We start from the raw sequence: 16,085 nt of genomic DNA, 5'->3' as shown, positions 1-16,085 counted from the left end.
TAGGGCTCAAAATGATTGACAACCTTGTTATCAAGACTTCACTTTGCAAGGATAACAGCATTGGGCCTTTTTCTACAATGGTTGAGTTGGAGAACACATTGGTAGGGGATTTAGATCATTCATCCATATAGAATCCGTCCAATCCTTGATATCCGCACTTATGGATGGCCCGCTTCAATTTAAACGACCGGTTTTCAATAGGTTTCAAGTAGAGGTCGACCGATTATGCTTTTTCAACGCCAAAACCGATACCGATTATTGGAGGACCAAAAAAAGCCGATACCGATTAATTGGCCGATTTTTGTATATATTTGTAATGAAAATTACAACAATACTGAATGAACAATGAACACTTTAATTTTAACCTAACATAATACATGAATAAAATGTATTTAGTCTCAAATAATGACACTTGTTCAATTTGGTTTAAATAATGCAAAAACAAAGTGTTGGAGAAGAAAGTAAAAGTGCAATATGTGCCATGTAAAAAAGATAATGTTTAAGTTCCTTGCTCAGAACATATGAAAGCTGGTGGTTCCTTTTAATTAACGTGAGTCTTCAATATTCCCAGGTAAGAAGTTAGGTTGTAGTTATTATAGGACTATTTCTCTCTATACCATTTGTATTTCATATACCTTTGACTATTGGATGTTCTAATAGGTACTTTAGTATTGCCAGCCTAATCTCGGGAGTTGATAGGCTTGAAGTCATAAACAGCACAATGCTTGAAGCATTGCGAAGAGCTGCTGGCAAGCGCAGTAAAGTGCTGTTGGATTGAATGCTTACGAGCCTGCTGCTGCCTACCACCACTCAGTCAGACTGCTCTATCAAATCATAGATTTAGTGACACAATTCCCCTAGTTAAAAGAAATTCATGTTAGCAGGCAATATTAACTAAATATGCAGGTTTAAAAATATATACTTGTGTATTGATTTTAAGAAAGGCGTTGATGTTTATGGTTAGGTACACATTGGTGCAACGTCAGTGTTTTTTTTTGTGAATGCGCTTGTTAAATCACCCATTTGGGTGATTAACAGGCACCGCATCGATTATATGCAACACAGGACAAGCTAGATAACCTAGTAATATCATCAACCATGTGTAGTTAACTAGTGATTATGTTAAGATTGATTGTTTTTAATAAGATATGTTTAATGCTAGCTAGCACCTTACCGTGGCTCCTTGCTGCACTCGCATAACAGGTAGTCAGCCTGCCACGCAGTCTCCTCGTGGAAAGCAATGTAATCAGCCATGATCAGTGTCCAAAAATGCCGATTACCGATTGTTATAAAAACTTGAAATCGTCCCTAATTCATCGGCCATTCCAATTAATCGGTCGACCTCTAGTTTCAAGTCCAGAGACTGAGATGGCCATTGCAAACTGTTGATTTTGTGGCCAACGAACAATTTCTTTGTGGATTTTGATGTGTGCTTGAGGTCATTCTCTTGCTGGAAGATCCACTTGCGGCCAAGTTTGAGCCTCCTGAGTCCTGGCAGAAGCAGCTAGGTTTTTGGCTAAAATGTCCTGGGTAAAGTTCATGATGTTGTTGGCTTTAACATGGGCCCCAGGACCAGTGGAAGCAAAATAGCCCATAACAAATATCCTCCATAGTAGGTATGGGGTCATTTTCTGCTTATGCACTCTCATGTCGATGCCAAACCCAGCACTGGTGTGAATGGCCAAAGAGCTCAATGTTTATGTAATCAAACCAAAGCACCGGTTCTAAGCCAAATGCCAATGAGCAAATCTCCAGGCATTTACATGTGTTGAACAACATGAAAATAGAGCTCTTTGGCCATGCTGGGTTTGTCTTTTTATTTTTGTTTTTATTTGTCTGACTGAGAAAATTAGGAACTTTCAGAGCTGTATGTGTTCATTCACAAGTTACATTCAGCATGACACAAATGACTGTAAATGTATCTGATGTAACACTGTTCCACCCAAATGTATTTTGACACACTAACTTCCATCCAGTTTCTTAATCATTGCTCTCAGTATCAGTGCTGCTCAGCTGATAAATCATTTAACAGAAACAATGTTTGTCACTCGCAGAGTTCTAAAATCCCACGGCAAACACTACCACAAAGGAGCTTTTTTACACGTTCTGCTTTTACAGCAATGGCAACAGAATCACTACGGGCCAATTAGAAAAGTATAAAAGGGCTAGGATTTAGGGATATAGGCAGTGATGTGTATTCATGGATGCCAAGGGAAGCCAAGCTTCCCAAAAATGTTTTACCTATAAAATTGTTAGAACTTATCTTTCGTCTCTCTGTTTTATAATTTTCCTTCAATTCGCAAGAGGCTGAATGTATCTCACCAGACAAAGCATCCTAGCGAGCAAAACAGCGCCCCTCCATCTGTCTGATGCTGTCTTGTCCAAACGAGTATGACATTATTGCCGCCTGTAGCATTGCATGGAATGCAAGGGAAGCCAGCAAGCATTTGGCCTCCCTTGATTAAAAAAAAAGTATACAAAAATTTGCCAATCAGCGTTGAGCTAAACAGCGAGTTCAATTGTGAATGGTCCTGGCGCATCAAAAGAAAGTGTTTAGGGAAGCCAGCTTGGATTTTGGCGTCACTCCTATCAAATCACATTGAGAGCATACGTCATTCACAGAAACTTAAATTGTTGCATCTTGTCGTGTTGTCCTCCGGTGGCTAGATAGCTAAAGTTGTCCCTTTGCTGAATTAGACATGGATAGAGATAAAGATTTGGACTTTTACTTAATTCTCCATACTTGCCAATGATTATAACAGTGATTCTGATCCAACCATTAATTCACACATTGTTGTTTCCTTGGCCTGAGAGGATGGAAGTTAAATATATAGCTGATATAGAAGGCTAATGTTAACTTGCTAATGTTGACCCTGAATGGAAGTCAGGCTAGCGAGAAAACATTTTAGCCAGGTAGTCTAGGACAACAAAGAATAAAAGTGTTGACTGTTTCATCAACAAGTAGGGTGAGTCAACATATTTAACTACTTGAAATAGCATGCACCGACACACACACACACACACACACACAGAAATCAGAACCATGGACAGCCACATCAGATTTACTCCTCACGGAGCAAAAGGTTAAGTGAAGTCATCTCACTCTAGTCAGGTGAGTGAGGGCGTTCAAAAGCTCCAAGATCTTGGTCTCCAGCTCCAAGGCTTTGGCTGTGTACTCTCCTTCCCCCCTCTCCCCATTCTCCCCACCTGCTCCCACCCTCAGCCCCTTCAAGATGGACTGTAGGGCATCTGCGATCTTCACTGAGTCCATCTGGTGCCGGTCATCCCGTATCTCCTCTACCCAGTCCTATGTCGTCCACAAAGTTCCCAATGATCTGGAGCCCCGGCCGTCGATGCTCTAGCTCCCTCAGCCTCCTCTTCCCCACCTCCCTAATGTCATTCCCCACGGTGCTGGGAAGGAGAAGATCATAACATGTCAGACAGGATATTATCATAGCAACAACTGTGAAATACACTAGATGGCAGTATGTCAACACCCATTGTAACTTCAGAGAAAACTGTCAACCTCAAATCAAGGTGTATTTGTCACTTTACACAGCATACAGCAGATATAAACAGTACAGTGGAATGCATACTTGCAAGCTTTTCCTCAACAATGCAGTAATACTAAGTCAGATAAAATAAATATTACAAAAAAAGACAACACGTCTCTCTCTCCCATTTCTCTTACGTCAGCGTTTTCAGAGAGGTGTTCTTGCTAGGCAGTTGACAATGTTCTCTGTTCCTCTCTCTGTGATGCCAGTGGTGTCCAGGTAGAGTTCCTCCAGCGTAGTGTTCTGCTCCAGGGCATTCTACATCTCCAGAAACCCTTCCGAACCCAAGTTGTTACCACACATACTGTACAAAATAGAGGAGTCAAGAGTTCAAGTGTGAGATAGAGGAACTATGAAACAGTGTTAGAGATGCAAATGTTATTTTCAGAAATTGTTATTTTCAGAGTCACTTACAACAGCTTTTTCACCTGACACTCATTTGATTTCAACACCTCAGATTCCAGGATGGCTGCCTCCCTTTCCAGGCAGTTATATCGCAGACTGAGAAAAAATACTAATAATAGTTACCTACATGAATGAGTTAATTGCTATACTTCTCATCAGTCCCTGTTAATTATCAAACATTTGCAACAGGTGGTGCAGAGCTGTGTCACACAATAAAAATGCAATGAATACTCACTAAAGAGATTCACAGCGGTGTAATAGAGAGAGAGCTAGCCTGCTAAGACCTCTGTTTCCGATGTTGGAGTATCCCAGGTTGAGCTCCTTGAGCCTATGTGGGGAGAATTGCAACACATAGTGTTACGCTGCACAGTCAACCACTCAGCTTAATCTTGAACAGGTTCAGAATCCGGATCTCTGGTGCCGCCCTGCTGGTGACTTCCTTCATGTGCAGCTCCATCAAACAGTGGAGCAGGTTCTGCGCTGTCTGATTGGCTAGCTGCCTACCCTTAACCGGCTTCTAGAACCAGATACTCAGCCTGGTGCGGATATCCTCCCCTTCCAAGCCCACCTCCATAGGGGCCAGCACCAGCCCATCCAAATGTCCCCCCAGCCTGGTCCGGAGAAGCACCGTAGTCTGGTCCAGGTGGAGCTCTTGGCTCAGTAAGGGAGTTGGGGAGGTAGAAGGTGAGGGGGGGGGGGTCTCACCAAAGCACCAGAAGTCCAGAGCCTGGATGATGTGCCCCTACTTTGAGAGGTTGATTGCACAATACAGAGCGGCCAGATGCTCCTGGACAGTCAAGTGGAAGAAGGAAAACATCTCCACCCTCTCCTCTTTCAGAGGCACCAGGATCTGACTGAGTAAGGTGCTCTGTATATCTACTGGCGTGAGACCATAACATTCCAGCTCCTGTATGTCGAACATGATCATACTCTTTAGAACGTTTTCGTAAGCTAATCTCCCCAGGTTTGTCAGCTGTTGCCTAACTAGAGAAAGTACCTGCGATCTGGGGGTGTTCCTCTCCACCTTCCCTTTTAGTGCATGGTGCTTTGCTTGCTGTAAACAGGTAGCAGTAGTAAACCTCGTTGACTGTCCTAGGTGGGTTCAACTCTAGAGACTGTGAGTCACTATCTTCCTGACTGGAGAAGAACTCAGCCAAGGCCATATAGATGATATAGCAATAGAGAGGGATGAAGGAGAGCACAAAGAGGTTGTCGTTGTCCAGGATGTAGTTGTACACCTTCTCAGACACCTTGAGGTCCTTGTAGAACTTGGAGGTGTACTCCTTCACCTGGTCCTCCTCGAAGCCCAGGACCACGCAGCAACGCTGGAAGAACCACTTAGGGGTGTCAGTGGAAGGCCTGGATGTCAGGATGACAGAGGACTCTGGGAGTAGACTCCCCTTGATCAACGCCATTATCAGCTCTGACACGGGCACCTTGGAGTCCACGCCGATGTCCCTGTCAGGAGCGTTCCAGTCCAGTTGGTATTTAAATTCGTCCAGCCCATCCAGAATGAGCCAGAAGGTCTGGCAGGACAGTCTTGAAGTAGCGGAATCGGTCTTCGAGCAGGTCCAGTAAGCTCAGCGGGACTTTGATCAGGTTCAGCTCGTGGAAGCGGAGGTCAAACACACAGGTGAACTCACGCATGTGCTTCCCCAGCGCCCACTCATAGACCAGCCTCTGCACCGCCACGCTCTTGCCAATGCCAGCGATGCCCTTCACCTTTACCCGCTTCGGTGGGCACCCTGTGGTGCCTTGGGGGCTCAGGAGGTGGCGAGGGCAGATGCGTTAGCAGGCCTGGTGGGCGTAGATGTGTGCCCATCGACTGGCCAGGGCGAAGTACTCATGCTGGCTGCTGTCAAATGACTCGTTGTCCACAGTCACGAAGAGATCAGTGTATCGGATTGGAGTTGGAGGCCTGCCCTCCCCTCCCCTTTCTGCGTAAGATGTAAGTCATTCTGTACGTTCCCGAAGGGTATTTCTGTGAGCTGAAAGGTGAACTGCAATAGAAGAGAGACAAGTAAATTACACGCAACACATTACAATAAGATACTCAAGTCATATCTAGGAGAAATGTTGCTGCAATTTGTGTATCATGATGTCTTTATAATCAAATATTTATTCAACATTTAATTCAATGTCAGTGTTACACCGTTTGGCCCAACTTTAATGTTATCAACCTACCTCTGAGATGAGAAGATTTTACACTCCGCCAAGGTTTCAACTCTTCCTCAACTAAATTATCAAGACAACGATTTAAATGATACTGTAGCGACCCGCACAGACAGCTGTGTGTTATGTGCTAGGCTAGGAGGTGGTTGTGTTGTACTGACCAGTACCCGGTGTTCGCGGGGTCCGACATGTCAATCAACCTGCTATCTGCCAATCACGGGAATGCCTGGAATGTTCTGATGCCGGGCATCCTGGTGGTTGGCGGAGTGGCGTGGAGGGGGGTTGGGCATTGGAAGTTAAGACCAGGTTCAGCCTTTGTTCTCTCTCTCTTACGTCTGGGCTTCACAAGAGAAGGTCACGATTGGCTTGTGGGTTATCTGTCATCTATTTGGCGTGTGCTACGGCCCAAACAGTAGCCTGTGTAAAGTTGGTTCAATAAACCGTCAATTCGCAAACTCAAGCCTCTGTCTGGACAATTGTTCATTTATGATCTAGTCAGGTCATTACAATACATTTGACTCATTTGAAAGATACATTTTCCCTACCTGGGGATTGAATACATTAAATTGTGTTATATTACTGATGTGTGTAAGTTGGGCACACTGGAAAGCATGTTAGTGATAATTGATTAATCATCTCATATCTTTAATATTGATGGTGGATGATAATGGAATTCATTACCTTTGAACTCAGGGGTCACAGTGAATTTACTCTTGCCTTTGAATAGTTTTGAAATGGGTCTTTTTGCCTTTTTCTTCTCTGGAGAGATGAGATAGAAAAAAAATGCATTGTTTTTTTGTGAGAAGATGTTAAAGTTCACAGTTAGCCATTGTTGTGCAAATGCCATCTCAGATGGAAACTCAACAGAATGTCTTATCACATAGACAGAGTATTTGATTGACTACTATATACCGGCTACGATGAATTCCTTTTCTATCGCTGTGCAAGGATGAGCATGTACGCAAACCGCTTGCCAGTCCAATCTGCAATAGTTAAGACCTTGCTTGAAAAGACATTAGAGGCTTTGCCACAGTTCAGTGAATTGCACTTCAGTTGAATACTACAAGCCCGAATTGACTATGTTAATAATTTCCCCGTAACGTCCTATAGTTCAATAAGTCAATCTGACATCATTCTTGGGCAACGGCATTGATTGTGAAAGCGTCCTCTGATTTTGGCCCCTTTCCCAAAACGGATTGTACTGCGCTTAGAGTGATATCATGTGCTCCAATCTACAATCTCACTCCATATGCACAATAAAGATAAACAAATAAAATAGTGGTCTTTTACTTTCTTTTAGTTTTGTCTGCAGTCTGGCTGCTGTTTACCTTTCCAACACAACATTGACACGTTTTTGCTCCTGTATAATGAGCTTGAACTGCTTCATTTTGTTACATTTACTTTTTAAAATCTCCAAGTAACTGCTTATTTTGCATCTTTAACACGGGTTGTACCCCCTCCCTCTTGATCTTCAGTCATGCGGAGTCTTTCTGACATGTATTCATTTTATTCACCTTGATCTTGACCTCTCCACACGTTGCTTTTCATAGTTCTTTTCGTATCTGCAGCTTTTACGTGAAGGACATTCCATGTCCCGACATTATTCAGTCTATTTCTTTAAAACGAGTAATAGGAACTTTGTTGGAAGTGTTATGTAGCCCACCTCTGAAATGTCCGTGGATAAAGTTCAGGTCACACTATTTATTTATCTTATTAATTACTAACGTTCTATTGAATTTTACTATCTACATTATCAACCTCCATGTATGCCAAATTAAGATTGTTTTCCCTGCACGAATGCAACGGCCTTACAGCTAATAATGCGTGGGAGTCAATGAGAAGAGAAATGCAAAGGCCTTACAGCTAATAATGAGTGGGAGTCAATGAGAAGAGAATTACTGGTGTGAGGAAACGGCTAACAGCGTGAGTGTGAGTCACATGTCCTCATGCATCTCCTCACACACATAACTGCTGATGTCTCTCTTTCCTTTATATGTCACTTAGGCAATGGAATCCTCCGAATTCAGGGGTGATGGGCCTGTTTTAAAAAAGCTGATTTTAATTAACAGTTATTCTTCTCATACGAGTGTAGGATCATCACTTACTGCATTTTCACCTTGACCAGTGCACTGCGCAGACACACAATGTATCGTAAGCCAATGGGTGCATTATAGGCCTATGTTGTCATGTTATGTCTTGTCCCTGTGCTTTCTCTTCTCTTCGTTTCCCCCTGCTGGTCGTATTAGGTTACTATCTTTCTCTCTCTCTTTCGTTCCGTTCCTGCTCCCAGCTGTTCCCCATTCTCCTAACGACCTCGTTTACTCTCTCACACCTGTCTCCTCTTTTGCCCTCTGATTAAGTCTCTATTTCTCTCTCTGTTTCTGCTTCTGTCCTTGTCGGATTCTTGTTTGCTTTGCCCTTGTCCCGTCCTGTCGTAATCTGCCTCTTTATTAGATGCTACGTGTGAGCAGGTGTCTTTGTCCTCTACGGCCCGCGCCTACCCTGAGGGACCTGCAGTCTGTTGCCGCTAGCCCTGCAATTCTCCTCTACTACTAGAAGGAGGACTCTCCTGCAAAGATAGAGGATTTATGTTTTCCCTGTTTGGACATCTCCTGTAACGATTGAGGATTTATGTTTTCCCTGTTTGGACATTAAAAGACTGTTTCTGTTGAATCGCTGTTGGGTCCTCACTCATCTGCATAACATATGTATTACAATAATGCCATTACAAATTATGATATAATATGAGATGTACTGTATTTGAAATGTGTTAGCTTAACTGTATAGTACTGCAAACTATTGGGGAAATTCTTAGTGGTCTTAAAATAAATTCATGACACCGTGACATTATGAAACCAAAACAACTTCCTCCTCGCCTCTTCTTCCATCACACCTTCATTCCCTCGGTTGTGTCTGTTGAGCATGCTTCTAGTCATTGGTCTGGACAGAATGCTCCTGCTGTGTACTGTGATCTTTGGTGAGTTGCTTATGATGTTATATATCTTTTTTTTTAAATGTGCCTAGAAGGCCAGCATCCCGGAGTCGCCTCTTCACTGTTGACGTTGAGACTGGTGTTTTGCGGGTACTACTTAATGAAGCTGCCAGTTGAGGACTTGTGAGGCGTCTGTTTCTCAAACTAGACACTCTAATGTACTGTCCTCTTGCTCAGTTGTGCACCAGGGCCTCCCAATCCTCTTTCTATTCTGGTTAGAGACCGTTTGCACTGTTCTGTGAAGGGAGTAGTACACAGCGTTGTACGAGATCTTAAGTTTCTTGGCAATTTCTCGAATGGAATAGCTTTCATTTCTCAGAACAAGAATAGACTGACAAGTTTCAGAAGAAAGTTCTTTGTTTGTGGCCATTTTAAGCCTGTAATCGAACCCACAAATGCTGATGCTCCAGATATTTATTGTTTTATTGCTTCTTTAAACAGAACAACAGTTTTCAGCTGTGCTAACATAATTGCAAAAGGGTTTTCTAATGATCAATTAGCCTTTTAAAACAGTAAACTTGGATTAGCTAACACAACGTGCCATTGGAACACAGGAGTGATGGTTGCTGATAATGGGCCTCTGTACACCTATGTAGATATTCCATTAAAAATCTTCCGTTTCCAGCTACAATAGTAATTTACTCTGCATTTCTGATCAATTTTATATTATTTTAATGGACAAAAACATTCTAAGTGACCCCAAACTTCAAAAGCATACCACCCTGCAGGACACCTGTTTAACGTCCCATCCAAAAGACAGCACCCTACACAGGGCAGTGTCCCCAATCACTGCTGGCTTGCTTCTGAAGCTAAGCAGGGTTGGTCCTGGTCAGTTCCTGGATGGGAGACCAGATGATGCTGGAAGTGGTGTTGGAGGGCCAGTAGGAGGCACTCTTTTCTCTGGTCTAATAAGAATATCCCAATTCCCCAGGGTAGTGATTGGGGACACTGCCCTGTGTAGGGTGCCGTCTTTCGGATGGGACGTTAAACGGGTGTCCTGACTCTCTGAAGTCATTAAAGATCCCATGGCACTTATCGTAAGAGTAGGGGTGTTAACCCCGGTGTCCTGGCTAAATTCCCAATCTGGCCCTCAAACCATCACGGTCACCTAATAATCCCCAGTTAACAACTGGCTCATTCATCCCCCTCTTCTCCCCTGTAACTATTCCCCAGGTCGTTGCTGTAAATGAGAACGTGTTCTCAGTCAACTTACCTGGTATAATAACGGATAAATGAAATAAAATAAAATAAAAACGGTAGTGTATGTTTTTAGATATGACGAAAATGAGCTGCAGAGCAGTTTCCCCCATGAATTAAGGCACATGACTACTATAAAAATAGGGAAAATGACTGCTGCACAATTCTATCCATTCATGGATGGAATTGTGTGTTCAACAATATAACAGGTGAGAGAATAAGTCATTAAAGCACAGACACCATGTTAATACAGTAGGATGATGATGCAAGCAAAGCATGTCCCTTCCCCTTTTCTTAATTAAACTCTATTGTGAAATGTCCCACCATATCACGTTGTGTCAGGCTGCCCGCCAACAAACAGCTGGACAGAGAGTCATTCTATTTTATTTGTATTTTTAAATATATATCTTTTTTTACAATTGATTCAATTGATGATTGAATGTAATGTGTACGCAAAGTTCTTCCTTCATAGTATTACTTTAGGATGTAGTTTTAGCCAGGTGTGGTTATCTGTTGGATGCTACGTGTTACTTCTGTTCTGTTTTAGTGTGGTGCCACTATTTTGACTTGTACAGTATCTTCTTCACATCTACCAGACAGTGACACAGTTGCACAGTCACATTGTTGCACTACAGGGCTTTAACTTTTGATATAGTTATTGTCTCTCTACTACTTCATCTCAACAGGCTTCTGGAGGGACACCCATGCTGTGTCCCCCGTGCCCTCCATTCCAAACCGTGTCCCTGCCTTGGTAGGCTCTTGCGTGGTCATCCCCTGCTCCTTCACTCTTTCAGCCTCTCCTTCCGCCCTGGGCAGGCAGGGGAGAGTGGTGGGCGTGAGGTTGCGCTACAAGACTAGTCACATCTCCATCCTGCAGAGTACAGCTTTCAGTACGGACGACAAATCCACAGTCAACAGGGAGTTCCTGGGCCGGACATCCCTACGGGGAAACACGGACGATGGAGACTGCTCTGTAATGATTGACAGGGTCCACCTGGCTGACTCCAATGTTTATGAGCTGGCGTTGAAGGGCCATGGACAGAATGACTGGGGGAATGCGAGGAGGGTCAACATCGTTGTGTCAGGTGAGAGGGATTTCATCGCACATAATTACATACACTGAGTATACCAAACACCATCCTAATATTGAGTGGCATTCCCCCTTTTGTCCTCTGAACAGTCTGAATTTGTCTGGGCATGGACTCTACAAGGTGTCAAAAGTGTTCCATAGGGATGCTGGCCCGTGTTGACTTCAATGCTTCCCACAGTTGTGTCAAGTTGGCTGGATGTCGTTTGGGTGGTGGACCATTCTTGATACACACAGGAAACTGTTGAACGTGAAAAACCCAGCAGCGTTGCAGTTCTTCACACAAATCGCCTGGCACCTACTAACATACCCCGTTCAAAGGCACATAAAACTTTTGTCTTGCCCATTCACCCTCTGAATGGCACACATACACAATCTGTCTCAAGGCATAAAAATCCTCTTCCTCCCCTTCATCTACACTGATTGAAGTTAATTTAACAGATGAAATTCTGGATTCACCTGGTCAGTCCATGGAAAGAGTAGTTGTTCTTAATATTTTATACACTTTAGTATATCTCTTGTTATTTAACAGAATATCTGGGTCTCATCTCTTATTATATAGAGATAAAGTAACTGCTATCCTTTTTTCGTCGTTAACATGTTATATAAGTGATAAGATTAGTTATTTTATATGGCTCATGATAATACACCAATCTACCAATGTTTACTCAACCTGAGTTAAATTATCCCTAATGCTAATGGACTAAACATTTACTTTATCCCCATTTAGACTATGTTCATCAAGTCAGTTCTTATCTCTCTTTGTCCCCATCACTGACAAGAGTCCCCAGAGCTCCCAGTGATCAGCGGTGTGGGGGCAGCAACAGAAGGACAGATGGTGTCACTAAACTGCAGCATCAGTTACTCCTGTCCCTCCCAGGCCCCCACCCTCCAGTGGCGGTGGGAGAGAGGAGCTCAGGAGAAAAGCAGCGAGTACGGGGAGCTGCAGGTACTCCAGCCCCAGGGCCAGGGGCCTACACTACGGACCTCTCTCACCTTTATCGCATCGTATCGCATCAAATCCAGAATGAGGTGTGAGGCAGTATATCCAGGAGGAAGAAGAGTATACACCGTAAAGGAGCTCCATGTGACATGTAAGTACTTTTCTATATAAAGTTATGATTGTGTGTAATGCTAAGCCAGGGCCCATATTCATAGTGTTTCAGAGTGCTGATCTAGGATCAGATTATACTTATATATTGTATTTATATAGGTGGGGGGGGGGGGGGGCTGATCCTAGATCAGCACTTCAACTCAGAGATGTTTTATGTATACTGGCTTTGACTGCAATTATATCTCTTCTCTAGTCCCTCCAAAGATATCACAGTCCAGGCCCATACCTTGACTGTCCAGGAGGGGTTGAATGTGTTACTGGCCTGCTCCTGTAAAGCTGACCCGCCTGTGACAGAGTACAGGTGGTCATACACCCAACATGGGCTAACTGTAGACCTTCACCATCGCACACACACAGTCCGGGTGTACAATGTGACCCGAGACATGAGGGTCCGCTGCACAGCCCAGAACCTAATTGGACGGGCAGAGTCCAAATCGACTTCCTTAAACATTCAATGTAAGCATTCTGTACAGTCAATGTTTAATAGATTATTTTGCTTCCAATTTCTGTGTATGGATTTAAACGGCTGCTATTTGTGCAGTTGTACACTTTACATTGTGATACAAGAACAATATTTTGAATTGAGAAGCTACATTGTTCTTGAAATACGGTGTCACAACTTCTAAGGGCGGACCCCTTTCCAGTAGATCCCACGTACTCTAATGTCCCTGATCCTTCCATGATGCTCTCTCTCGCTCTCTCTCCCTCTCTCTCACATCCTCCCTTCTTATATCCCCCAGACAAGCCTGTCATCCTCCAACTCTCCTCCTACTGTGTTGTGAAGGGGTTGGAGGTTCTGTGTCGCTGTTCTGTGGACTCCAACCCCCGGCCAGGCGTAACCTGGAGTGTCAACGGTAGTGTTCCACCATACAGTTACAACACATCAGTAGGCTCAGAGAACGGTACACTAACAGCCATGCTGAGGGGCCACATGGACACTCCACTGAGGATAGTCTGCTTCGCCATTAATGCACTGGGCAACGACTCCCACACACTGCTTCAGGCAGAGGACGGTAAGCATCAGGACACCACGCCACACAAGAGAAATACATGGGTGCATCTGAATTGTATTTCCTTGACTCCTCAGGTCCTCTCTCCTCGCTTCCTTCTCAAAACTCATTGGAGGAGAAGGTCAGAGGAAAGGAACCTCTGACCTTCTCCTCCAATATATTTTGAGAAGAAGGCGAGGACATGTGGAAACAGGGAACACACAATTGAGATGCACACACATTATACATGGTGTACTTTAGGCAGCATCTGTACTGTGAGTAAAACATGAGGGTGAAATACTAAACATGAATCGTTCAAGGTCACTAAGGCCTATTCCTTCAGATTATCTTTACAAATGTATGAATGGTTCCTGTAATGTCACTGGTTGGTTGACCTGTTCCAATAATATGGTATAATAATACAGTGCAATATAAGATAAGAAGATAAAAAAAAAGTGGTATCTTTAGTTTACACAGCAATGTTTTTGTTGTTGATTGACAGGTTCTCTGATGTGGAAAGTGATACCTGCAGTATGCATCTCTTTGGCCACCTTCCTCCTCTCTCTACTTCTCCTGTTCTGCTGTCGAAAGAGTTCAGGAAAGTAAGAAACATATTTTCTGAGAGTTGCTTGTCTCTGACTTCTCTAACGTCTGCCACCATTGTGCCTCAATTACTTCAGAAGTTTTGCAAACTTGGAATAACCAAATACACACCAGTACATAAAACATATGTTGTTTCATTTAAGATAACATTGAATAGAATAATGAAAGAGGAACTATTCATTCACATGTAAAACCGTTCCAAGAGGAGACATCTTTCATCTTAAAAGTAGATGTTTCATGGTGATGTCCTCTCTAATCCAAACTCTTGTCTTCGCCTTCATTCCTTAAAGACGTGTGCTGACCTGCAGACCTCCGGTGTATCCTGGGGACATGGGTATCTACCAGGATCAGATGCCCCTCTACATCAACTGCACTGAGGTCAACAACATCTACACCAATGGCAGTTACCAGCTGGTTTACCAGAACTGCACCCCTCTTTTCGTCCGGACCAAACAGGTACACCTACTGTTCTGTACCAAAAATATAATTTTGCTTGAAATTGGGTATATTACAATACAATAGCTTTATTATCCATTGAAACATAAATATCCAATTGAATGGTTGATTAACCACATTATGTTGTGTTTCAGACACATCCTATGGGGAGGCGAGGTGGGGAGAGACGAGGTGGAGAGAGGAGAGGGGGAGAGAGAAGAGGAGGTGAGAGACGAGGAGGGGAGAGAAGAGGGGGAGAGAGTCAAGGGGGCACAGTGGACAGAGGAACAAGAGACAGACAAAGCCCCGCCTACAATGACAATAACACTGAAACAGCTATCTACTTGGAGATCATCTGAGTTCATCTCTCAGTGTGGTACGTCATGGATAGCTCTGGTCCAGATCATTAGTACTAATGGCTTGGATCAGCGTTATGTCATGGAGTGGAAGAGAGCTCTTACAGTGTATAACAAGACAAGCATGAACATACTGCTTGACTGATAATGGCACAATGATATGGTATCCACTTGATATAATTTTGCATGATTATACATACAGTACCAAGTAGTTATGTGGCACATTTAGATTATCCTTCTCTCCTTTTTAATGATATATATATATATATATATATAACTTTTGTGTGAATAATTGTAGACTTAATATCCCTAGCTACTTCATCAGTGCATATACTTGAAGATAATGGTCCACACACATTATTAACCTATTTCATGCATTTAGCATCATTACACATATGTCTGTATAATGATATTCTAGATAGGATGAACAGGATTGTATGATGTAATGATGATAAAGGTGTTGGACACACCTCTCTTATAAAACAATCACTTTTGTATATGTTTTATATAAATGTGCCTCTCTTCACCTCCCAGCCTGACCCTGTACTCAAGAGGATTGATCGTTACTAAAGCAAAAAAAGCAATTTGTCACTACACTAAAAAGCTATTTCATATGCTGCCATATGTATGTTCTGGTTCTATATTCATGTGACAAAATAAAGCTTTTTTCTGTGCTTTTAATGTTGATAAGAAATTATACCCTCTCTATTTTATTATGTTGTTCTACCACCAACATGAAATACAATCCAGTAAGTGGTAGAGTATACCCCCATACTGGTTGCAATATACAGTATTATACATCATCCCTTGAGAGCTTTTGTTCCGAACCCACTATGGTGTTTCAGGTGCCAAGTTTATGGTCATGTTGCAACAGTATGTAGGAGGGAGATTCCGAGGTATGAAAAGTGTGCAGAAAGGCATGGGACAAAGGAGTGTGTCGTTTTAGTGGGAAAAGTGGAGTGTTGTCAATTGTGGGGGTGGCCATGTTGCAAGGGATCAGAAATGTTGTGTGTGGGTGAGACAGGTGGAAGTTTCCAGGGTGCAAGCAGTGCAGAAAGTGTCATATGCTGAGGCAGTGAAGAAGGTAGAGGATGGTGGGCAAAGGTTGAGAGAGCCTGAGAGGATCCCTGTGAGTAGTAAGCCAGTACAGAGTGACCCTCACAGTTTGTGCTTTAGTAAGG

The 16,085-nt window shown here is 43.2% G+C and overlaps 1 protein-coding gene and 1 long non-coding RNA gene across 2 annotated transcripts; one reads left to right on the top strand and one right to left on the bottom strand.

Moving 5' to 3' along the window:
- Positions 1-3,241: 3,241 nt before the first annotated feature.
- On the bottom strand, positions 3,242-4,580 carry LOC115114808 (uncharacterized). The gene is made up of 4 exons (XR_003861280.2): positions 4,195-4,580; positions 3,969-4,055; positions 3,692-3,858; positions 3,242-3,411 (listed from the first exon to the last, which is right to left on the bottom strand). It is a non-coding gene; the product is annotated as an uncharacterized LOC115114808 (long non-coding RNA).
- Positions 4,581-9,029: 4,449 nt separating this feature from the next.
- LOC115114792 (sialoadhesin-like) lies at positions 9,030-15,585 on the top strand. Its single transcript, XM_065009991.1, has 8 exons — positions 9,030-9,108; positions 11,007-11,405; positions 12,190-12,505; positions 12,715-12,977; positions 13,262-13,534; positions 14,013-14,112; positions 14,404-14,569; positions 14,704-15,585. Exons 1-8 carry the CDS (start codon positions 9,054-9,056, stop codon positions 14,905-14,907), a joined length of 1,776 nt encoding a protein of 591 aa, XP_064866063.1. The 5' UTR covers positions 9,030-9,053; the 3' UTR covers positions 14,908-15,585.
- The last annotated feature ends 500 nt before the right edge of the window (positions 15,586-16,085 follow it).

This window comes from Oncorhynchus nerka, linkage group LG3, assembly GCF_034236695.1.
Source record: "Oncorhynchus nerka isolate Pitt River linkage group LG3, Oner_Uvic_2.0, whole genome shotgun sequence".
NCBI lineage: Eukaryota > Metazoa > Chordata > Actinopteri > Salmoniformes > Salmonidae > Oncorhynchus > Oncorhynchus nerka.
This window is presented reverse-complemented; position numbering and strand designations above follow the sequence as displayed.

Bases quoted from the DNA above. Each gene is read 5' to 3' on its own strand.
- LOC115114792 (XM_065009991.1), top strand. From the start codon at position 9,054: ATGCTTCTAGTCATTGGTCTGGACAGAATGCTCCTGCTGTGTACTGTG. The intron at 12,506-12,714 runs GTACTTTTCTAT...TCTCTTCTCTAG, and splicing joins GAGCTCCATGTGACATGTAA to TCCCTCCAAAGATATCACAG. The intron at 12,978-13,261 runs GTAAGCATTCTG...TATATCCCCCAG, and splicing joins GACTTCCTTAAACATTCAAT to ACAAGCCTGTCATCCTCCAA.